This window comes from Crocodylus porosus, unplaced genomic scaffold (assembly GCF_001723895.1).
Source record: "Crocodylus porosus isolate Cpor-Errol unplaced genomic scaffold, CroPor_comp1, whole genome shotgun sequence".
Taxonomy (NCBI): domain Eukaryota; kingdom Metazoa; phylum Chordata; order Crocodylia; family Crocodylidae; genus Crocodylus; species Crocodylus porosus.
In genome coordinates, this window is record NW_017728943.1 from 82,910,522 (window position 1) to 82,920,684 (window position 10,163).

Genomic DNA, 10,163 nt, shown 5'->3' on the forward strand with positions numbered 1-10,163 from the left:
GCTATAGACACTTTGGAGGATAGGATTAGGATTCAGAATGATGTTGGTAAACTGGAAACATACGCTGAAGTTAACCAAATAAAATTTAATAGAGAGAAGTGCAAGGCATTTTAGAATGGAACAATCACATGCACAAACACAGACTAGGGAATGACTGGCTAGGGTGCTTTACTGCAGAAAAGGACTTGAGGGTGATATTCAGCTAACAGTTCACTGTAAGTCAACAGTGTGCTCTTGCTGTAAAAAAGCAACATTTGTATTAACAGGAGCATCACTTGTAAGTCACAGGACATTATTTCTTCTCTCTTCAGCACAGGTGAGACCTCACCCACCCATAACCAAACAGAAATTAAGTACACATAGACTAATTTAAAAATAGCAGAACCCAGTCTAAGATAGACATGGATCAATGTGGTATCAGACTTAAGCGATTTAGGTTAGACCGGTCTATCAAATTCTATGCCATATCCTCTACAAACTCAAATTAGTTTGCAGCCTGTCAGCATCCCAGGCTGCTTTGCAGCTCCTCCCCACTTGCTAAGCCTCCGTTATAGGGAGGTGTGCTGAAACTTGACTCATGTTCAGCTGCTTACTTACTTCCAAGCTATCACAGAGCTGAGGCAACCCTGTCGGGGGTGGGGGTGGGAAGGAGAGTCTGTAGCTCAGTATTTTTCTATCTTTATGCAGTGCCTCTAAGTGAGGGGTAGGGGTTCAGGGAGGGACTGCTCTGCAGAAAGAAGAATCGGGCCCCTTGCAGCTCTGGCGAACATCCTTTCAGAAGGAGGGTAGGGGATGAGGAATCTGCATGCTGCTGCTGTGGTCTCCAGCCAGCTGCCCTTCCTGTGAAACAGCATCTCACAGCTCCTAACATGTCTACAGGCACCTTTAGATCACTTCTGCCTTCATATTTTTGAACATCTGTACTTAGCCCTGGAGCCCTGTGTCTGGTTCTGGGTGCCACATTTTAAGAAAGAAATGAAAAAATTCAAGAGTCCAGCAGAGAACAACAAAAATTCTTAGAGGTCTAGAAGAGAAGTCAGCAACCTGCTACAAATGGTAGCCTGCATTAATGCAGTTTCGCCAAAGGCTGCTGCTTGCGAGTCAGCTGTCGCTGCCAATTGCCTTGGCTGCTGGACCATGTGTTGACTCCTGCCTGGAAAACAACCTACCGGGAAAGTGGGAAGAACTGAGATTACTTAGTCTGGAGAAGAAAAGATGGAAGGAGAAATTGATAGCAGTCTTCAAATACCAGAAAGGGGGAGAGAAGGTTATAGATAGGATGATGATAGGCTGTTCTCTGTGGCTACAGGGAACAGGAAGAGAAGTAACAGCCTCAATTGCAGCAAGGGAAATGTAGGTTGGATAGTAGGAAGAACTTTCTAACTATGATGGTGTTTAAGCACTGGAACAGATTACCTATTGAGGCTGTAGAACCATTTTTGGGGGCTAGACAAACACTAGACTGGAATGGTATAAACAGGGATGATCCTGCCTCAGGAAGGGGGCTGGACAAGATGACCTCTTGACTAAGGTTCCTTCTACCCCTATAATTCTAATTCCCTGATCTCCCACTTAGTCCTGATTTGCATGTCTTCTGATTTCCTATATGAGATCTTCCTCCATGACGATTCTTAGCAGATACTTAAGAATGCATTTCATTTTGGGAAAAAGAATAGACCCACATGGGGGAAAACAGTTCTCTTTCAAACTGACCACAGATAAAGCCTTGCTACTCAACATGTCAAATAAAGGCAGATTCCCAGTAGATTATGCAGATACATAGACTATGATTGTGCATGCTGTCTAGACTCTCTGGGCTTTTCTTACCCTGATCCAGAAAATCTGTTTGGTTCCTTCAGCTGGGATCAGATACATGGCTTTGCTCCTCCAGTTTGTCTTTTGTGACCAGAAAAAAAGTAGCTGGATTTACCAAGTATCATTCATTTGTAGCATTGCTAGAAGGAGATGTCACTCCTAGTGCTTTCTTTATGCTTTATCCCTGATGTTATTATCACTGATTGTCATTTTAGTTATCATTATTATCATTATTAATATATTGAGATTAGGCCCTTGTATGATGAAAATAGTTTGTAGTTTTCTACAAGTAGGAGTAGATGGCAATACTGTTACACATTAGTCTTCTACTGTTATGCATTCTTCTTCTTCAGACTAGCTTTAGCAGTTCTTCAGCTTTTCATTCTTTTAATTACTTGATAAAGTGAGATCCTTTCCATCTAATCCTTTACTACTTGATTCACAGACTTGTTTAGTTTTGTGAAGCGTGTCACTGATGTTTCATTGACAGCAGTTGTGTGCCACTCTGCATTCCATTCAGTAAGCCAATACAGGCTATGTTCAGTGAGCCAAATCCTAGTTCCACTGGAGTTGCAAGGATTTTTATTTGGGAAATGGGTAGAAGAGAATATCCATAAGCTTCTAAGCCACAGAGGCTGGATACTAGCTTCTAAAGCCAGCTCAGCCTACAATGTAAAATCAAAATTAAACAACAAATATTTGCATACACAGGAAAAAAATGCTCATGTAAATCCCAGCATCTTGTGTGTTCTGCTATTCCGTATCCTGGTCTTGTTTCTTTCTCCAAATTAGAGCTGTATATCTCAGCAACTTTCAGTAAGAGATCATTTAATTAGGGTCTTTCCAGTAGCATGCACAATTAATGTAACCTGTAATATCTCAAACAAAGCCACTAGTATGTTACCTGGTGAGGTACGGAAGCGACACTGTCCAGTCATTGGGTCATACTCCTGGTTGTCATCAGAACACAAACACAAGAAGGAACCTTCTACATTGTCACAAAGGGCTTCACCACATACGCCACTCAGCATTTCACATTCGTTCACGTCTGGAAAAGAAAGCACATGTGGATTCAGACATGTTCTTCATCAAGGACAGATTTTTTTTTAATCTACTGAATCTGTGCCGATGTTGCCAGCAGGAAAACAGAAATGATTCCTGAGGAAGGATTAAAAGCTGACTACTACTTAAGGAAATTAATTAACCCCTATAAGCTAAAGTTAATTGAAAAGTCATACTAAAATAATAAAATGCTGGTGTTGATTTAAGTGTAGACCAGAGCACAGCTGTAACATGGGTGGTGTGACTGGTGCATTTGTGCAGAGTGCAAGGTTAGTATGGGGTGCAATCTGAGGTACTGGCCAGCCTATTATTGTATGGCTGGCACTGGAAGCAGTTTAGCAATTTTATTGTATTGCTGTGAATAGGTTATTCTGCTCTGCTGAGAGATGTGTACATGTGTGGGTGTGTGCATGCACACATGCTGGTGGTGGTGGACTTCTAAAATCTCACACAAAGCAAAAACCTCACAGTACAGCTCTGCACCCGTCCTTTATTTATTTATTTATCCTCTCCCCACACCAACATATCAGTTGCCACCCTTATATCTTACAGTGTAAGGTACTGGATCCTATTATACTAATGTCAGATAGCAAGAAGCCTTCAGTATTCATTTGTTCATGTTATTTAAAAGATACTGTAGCAAAACATTTTGCCTTTACTGTTTCAAAACTCATTGACACCCATGAGTGAAAATGCAGGGTTGTTTGTTGTAGCTGTGTTGGTCTAAGGACATAGGCAGACAAGGTTCTCTGAGTAGATGTGGTATCTTTTATTAGATCAACTAAACAGTCAGAAAAAAAATGTTCCCTGCAAGCTTTTGGGCACAAATGCCCTTCTTCAAACCACACCAAATGGATCCTGACCATGCCAGGACAAGACATGTAAAGCTGGCATGTCTCAGGTTTTACAAAAAACTCATTTCCACCAATCCCACAATAACTACATCCCACAACAGAACCATCACTATTCCTGTATTTTACACCTGCACCTCCAGAAATGTAATATCTCTCATCCAGGGCACCAAATGCCTTGATGGAAAATACGCAGGAGAAACCAAACAACAACTGTGCACCGGAATGAACGCACACCAAAAATCCATCAAAGACAAAAATATACAATTATCTGTGGGTGCCCACTTCTCACAAGACAATCACTCTCTCTGTGATCTCTCAGTTCTAATGCTCAAAGGGAACTTACGAAACACCTTTTGTAGACGAGCCTATGAACTAATTTGTGGTAAACCTGCCAAGAAGGTCAGCCTCCAATGGTTTAAATCAGTGGTTTTCAAACTCTTTTTTCACAGACCACTTGAAAATTGCTGAGGGTTTTGGTGGACCACTTAATAAACTTTTTTGTGTTCTACAAATCAAAGCACATAACTTGTATTTTAATATCAGTAGCCTTACTTTACAAGTACAGATATTCTCAATTGTTCCCCAACCTTTCTGTGGACCACCTGAATGGAGCCTGTGGATCAGTGGTGGTCTGTGGACCACAGTTTGAGAACCTCTGGTTTAAATAATATGGGATAGAAAGGAATGTGCAGTATCGGTTTAATTCTGCTTTGACTTAAAAGTGACATGTGTTTTACATCTGATTGTTACCATTACAATGTATCTGCTAACTTCATAATTGTAAACATATTAAATTATTTATTATAATATACAAATATACATATTTGTATGTATATTTAATTGAAAGACTACAGTATGGCATCTGAAATAAAGTATACTGGCTTCTTTTTTCTTATCCAAAGACAAATATGTAGTTATATAACTTAAAATGGATATTGCATGGCTTTATATTGTCTTGACCAGGTGACTCAACATATTCTCAATTATTTCATTTTTTCTTTTTGTTGTCTCGACACCCAGAAGACAGGATATTTTCTGGGAAATGTGGCTGGTAAGTTTTTTTCCCATAAAATTGTTTTTGGTAAACTATTAACATTAGTCTAGCATCTCCTGTAAGCTTATTATCATGTGTCCAGTTTAGTAATACTCTAAGATTATTCCACAGTGCCAAATCATTTCACTAATACCTGAAAAGCAAATGTAACTTCCTACAACTTTTTCTCTTTTTTTTCTTTTTTTTAATTTGAATGAATTTGTTGTAAAGTTATCATATGCAAAATGTCACACAAAACATTTGATTGCTCCAAAATTCAAAACAAAAGTATAAATATACAAATAGAGGAACCATTTATATTACTTGGATTAGCTTTGTCTCTGTTTATATTTCAGACCCTTAAAAACCCATCACCTTAAAATTAGTTCTGTAGAAGTATATCCCCTCTCAATCTAATCACCAAAAATTAAGGAATTCATCAGTTGGAGCAACAATGGCATTCACACTAAACAAAAGCCAAATTAAAGAAAGCATCCCGACTTAGGATAGCATTTAAGGAAGTGCTTAAATCCCTAGTGACATAATCATGTGTTTAAGTGCTGGTTAGGGAAGGTAAGGCCGGATTGAAGAGTAAAGTAAGGCCAAACTGAAGAGCTTGTTTATGTGCTACCTTGTGCTACCTTGAATTGGAGCCTCAGTTAAAAGGCTTTACTACCCAAACATCATAATATCAAACACATGCAAGCTCCTCTAAGGGCATGGAGAAACACTCACTTGCAGTGGTCTGTAAAGGGGAGGGAGAGCTATCATTTAGGAGCATGCAGCAGTTACTATGTACTAATGCTACCTGTGCATGAACCTGTAGTGATACAAGTGAGCTAAATCAGTCAACTTTAACCCTGGATGAAACAGAGTTGGGACCATGTCACACATTACACTTTGGAGGTGGTAACTGCACTTAAAATGCAATCACCTGCACATTCAAGCACTAATACATACACTTAGTACAATCGTATCATAGCAAAATTACGACTTTTTTGCAGGAGAAGTATGTCCAGATCATATTGAGTAACACTTGTTCAGGTATCTGTTCCATGGAGATAACATGAATTAAAAGACTCTGGTGCAGTATGGGGCTGGAACTGACAATCAGCTGATTGTTGGTCTCAGCCCTGGCACCACACAGGATCCAGTTCAAGATGCTGATGCAGTATAGGGGCTGAGACCACTGGCACTAATCCAGGGCCAGTTCATTACTTCAGTGTGGTGCAGGAGCAGGAACCAAAACCAGCTGATTGTCAGTCCCTGCTCCAACAGTGCATGGGAGCTGGTTGAAGTCTGCCATGGCAGAAACCAGGCTTGCTCTAGCATGCGAGAGGCAGGCGCTTCCCGGCTCAGCAGTGCTGAGCATGTGGCAGGGAAGGCATGGGCTCTGGGTGTGGGGGCTGAATGTCTTAACAGGAAGGTGTGCGAGCTACAGTGCCCAGTGCCAGGGTCAGTGTCCAAGGGGAGGGGTGGGCACAGCCAGTTCCAGTCCTGTTCAGAGTGGGCTGAGTCTGTAGTAAGCATTACTACGAGTCTGCTGAGAACATGTTCTAACTTTCAATAGAGCAAGGTAACCCCAATCTTAATAGAGCAAGGTAACCCCAATCTCAGAATCCCCCGCAAAATAAAACATGTGGTAAGTGTCCTGTGTGGCCAGGCTCTTAAAGCTGTTTTTTGCTAGATGTGTATTGCTTCAAGTTATGACAGTGTACCAGCTGCTCTAGACTGTGACCTTAGACAAAAGGTGTAAGATGTAAGGTCACGATGGTCTGGCAGTACACAATTATTCACTGATAAGACAATAATCTTTCTGAGGCACAGCTAAGGCTATATGATCAGATGCAAGGGTAAGGAACTGCATATAATGGTCCTCCTTCCCCCGCCAACCCTCTGGCACTGCTCAGCTGTCGTATACCTCAGGCCTTGTAAAACCATAGGATCCAACACAGGAAAAGACCTCTTGGGCAACTGACCCCAATCCCGTGTTACTGCAGGTAGCCATGTCATATAAGCCAACTGAAAATTATCTACCAAGCTCCATCTTAAAAGCAGTTAGCGTGTAAGTCCACCAGTCTTCCTTCCTGGCTCACAGAACATGGCTGTGGAAGAGGCAGGGAGGAACAAAAAACAGAAGTAACTCATGTACTTAGAGAGCTTAGCTACTTTTGGCATAATGAGAAGAGAATATGCCAAATAAGGGGAATAGCTTTTAAAATATTAGTACAGGCATTTCCAACTGGTTTGGAGAGATGTTATCAGGATGTGCGTGCAAGTGTTTAGGTTGGATCTGGAGGGACTGTGGTTCTGTAGCTATTTAAAAAAAGGTAAGGCCGTCAGCACCACCGCATTTCTAAAAAGAGGTATTTTAAAGAATTTATTTCTAAAAGATTTAGTAACATTGGCAGAGGAAACATTATAGAAAACTTAGTTGGCCTAGGAAGATTCAGTGTGTAAAATTTGGAAACTAAATTCCATCATTTGTGTACTAAAAGCAGGAATTTTATCTCTGCTCCAAGTGCAATTCTCAAACGCTTGTGTATTTCCTTAACTTGAAGCTCCTAAGCAATCTCCCTGACTTCAGGGGAATTAGAGTTTCTCTTAGGTCAGAAAGTCCAGACTAAACCAGAGCACAAACAACTCAGGGAAATCTGATGGGTGTTTTTAAAAAATAGGAACAATAATAACAAGTTAAGAAATAACTATTTGAGAAATGCAGAGGTATTTATTTTCAAAAACATTTTTTTTGTGGTAATGAGCTAACGCTGCCCCTCACTGACATCAATTGGAATTTTACCAGCAATGTGAGCAGTAAGAGCAGCCGGCCACGTACTGTATAAAGTCTCTCTCAGGTTTTTCTCAGCAAAGAGTTAGAAATCATAATTCCTTCCTCATTTTATCTTTATTCTTTCCTTATTTTAACTTTATCCACATATGAATCAGTTTGAAACCAGAGGAACAGCAATCAATTAATTAAAAAAAAAATTCTAGCCCTTAGAGAACTGAAGCATTAACTATGTGGAAAAGGCCAATTAACTGGTTGAAGCAGAACCTGTAACAGCCATATACTAAAAGGTCACACTGTAGTTCTAAATGAGTAAAAAATCAAATGTATACAAAGGCCTAAGTCTTTTAATTAAAAATAATTCAGAGGGCCAGATTGCTCGCTATGGGCAAGACCCACTCAGCGTTATGTAGATAGTACATTCCTGGTTCTACATCCTTGGTTTGATGTCCCTCAAGGTGCATCTACACAAGATGCTACTGCGCAATAGTTACTATGCATTTATTTAGTAACTGTATTAGCAAGTACTAAATAAATGTGCAGTAACTGGAGTTACTGAGCAGTAGTGCTGGCAAATGCCTTTTAGACGATGCTACTGCACAGAAGCATATTAGCACTGTCTGTGCTGTGACACACTACTACACACTATATTTTTCAGCTACAGTGCAGTCAGTGTCTCATGTAGATGTGCTCTTGCTGTCCCAGACCTGTCTTACGTATGAAGTTAGCTAGTGAGGATAGCTTAAATCCCATGAATCTTGGTCAGGATCTCTACGCACACACTATAACAAGGTCTCAGGGGTTGGATGGCACAGGATCTTTGCTTTGACTTCTGGGAATTCCCTTGCCCCCATACAGATATGGGCAATTTTCGCTTCAAAACTTTCTTAGTGAAGCCTAGATGTGTGAATGGAGCACTGAAAATTTGACCCATTACACTAAATGGACTTCAAAAGCAATAGTGGCTTCCTTTATATTTGTGTATGTATAGGAGTTATTAAAAAGTAGTGAATGCTATATTAGAATTAAAGTTAATTTCAGGTGAAAAACTCTGTTTTTATTTATAAATGGGAGCCAGTAAGTTAGCATGCTGTAGACTGAGCCCCAAAACAAACCCGAATTAAATTAAACATTTTTTAATTGAATTATTAAAAAATATTTTTTAACAATTCTTTTTCTCTCCTCTCTGTTCTACTCAGCTCAGTGTTACGGGTAGAAGTGTTTCATCGTGAACCCAGTTTGTGGAAACTGCTTAATGCATACCTTTTGTTGATCTGGTATTAATTTTTTATTAGAAATTTGTGCTGCTTCATCTCATGCTGAAGTCTAACCACCACTATTAACAACAGATCTGGAAACATATTTCTCACTAGAGAAATCTGCAGCTTTCACACGTTCAAGGAAATCTCAAATCTTTTCATGGTCATAGGTGTCTTTCCAGGAGCCTGAAGCCAGTGTTCAAATTTGTTCAAACACTGTACCTAAGAAGCTACGCTAATTCAGACTGGCTGTACCACACGCCAGACTATATTTCCTGTAGGAGGTAGTACAGAGTTCTAATTATTTAGCTAAGAGACTAAACAGATGTTGCATTTAAATAAGCTAAAGTATTAAATTCAGTCCATTATGATTTACATTTGTGAATGGCCCTGACATTTGCAGAAATAGTAGGGGGTTTGTTTTTTCAAAGAGATAAAATGAGTGGCTCAGCTTATTTGCTGTTAGTTTCCATTCAACCCTAATAACAGGTTCTCATTAAATGGCTACATGGTAAGTTTCCACATGGTATGAAGTTTAAGTGAGCAAAGCATAGCTGAATATTATTTTACTCTAAAATAGTATGAATTTAAAACAAAATGATAGAAAACAAAATTATCTTATAAAAAATACATCTTCCTTGGAGATGTGTGCTATATCGCTGGAGTGCTGTGGTACAGACTATAAAAATCTGAACACTCACCGACACACCCTTGCCCATCCTGGGGGTCCTGATACCCTTGGTAACAGAGGCAGCGGTAGGAGCCATCTGTATTTTCACAGAACCCATGATTGCCACATACAGTGCTGTTAACACATTCATCAACATCTGAAAATAAGACATTTTGACATCAGACAGACAGACTACAAAGCAACTTGACAGTCAAAGGCAGGCAGCAATATACAATGTATATGAACAAAGATAGACAATGTCTGTACAAGTAGATAAACCGGGTTATCTGAACACGTTAAAGAAATCAACACAAAGGACAGGAGACAAAAACACTGTATGTTAGATAAATCTTTACATACAATGAATTTATGCAAATTTATAAGAACATTTTATGGATTATAGTTTCATAGTTGGTAGGGTCGGAAGGAACCTGAGCAGATCATTGAGTCTGACCCCCTGCCATGGCAGGAAAGAGTACTAGGGTCAAATGACCCCGGCAAGATGTTCATCTAGCCTCCTCTTAAACACCCCCAGGGTAGGAGCCAGCACCACTTCTCTTGGAAGTTGGTTCCAGTTCCTAGCCGCCCTGACAGTGACATAGTGCCTCCTGATGTCTAGTCTGAATGTACCCTCTGCCAGCTTGTGACCGTTATTTCTAGTCACTCCTGGTAGTGCTCGGGG

The 10,163-nt window shown here is 40.0% G+C and overlaps 1 protein-coding gene across 6 annotated transcripts in view; it reads right to left on the reverse strand.

Moving 5' to 3' along the window:
* The window catches only part of LTBP1 (latent transforming growth factor beta binding protein 1), a 333,716-nt gene that overhangs the window by 42,896 nt on the left and 280,657 nt on the right, over nucleotides 1–10,163 (reverse strand). For all 6 annotated transcript variants that reach the window (XM_019549709.1, XM_019549708.1, XM_019549707.1 and 3 more), the window contains 2 exons: nucleotides 9,513–9,638; nucleotides 2,720–2,863 (listed from right to left, as the gene is read on the reverse strand). In XM_019549709.1, coding sequence (XP_019405254.1) covers nucleotides 2,720–2,863; nucleotides 9,513–9,638 — 270 coding nt within the window. The remainder of the gene's footprint in view (nucleotides 1–2,719; nucleotides 2,864–9,512; nucleotides 9,639–10,163) is intronic.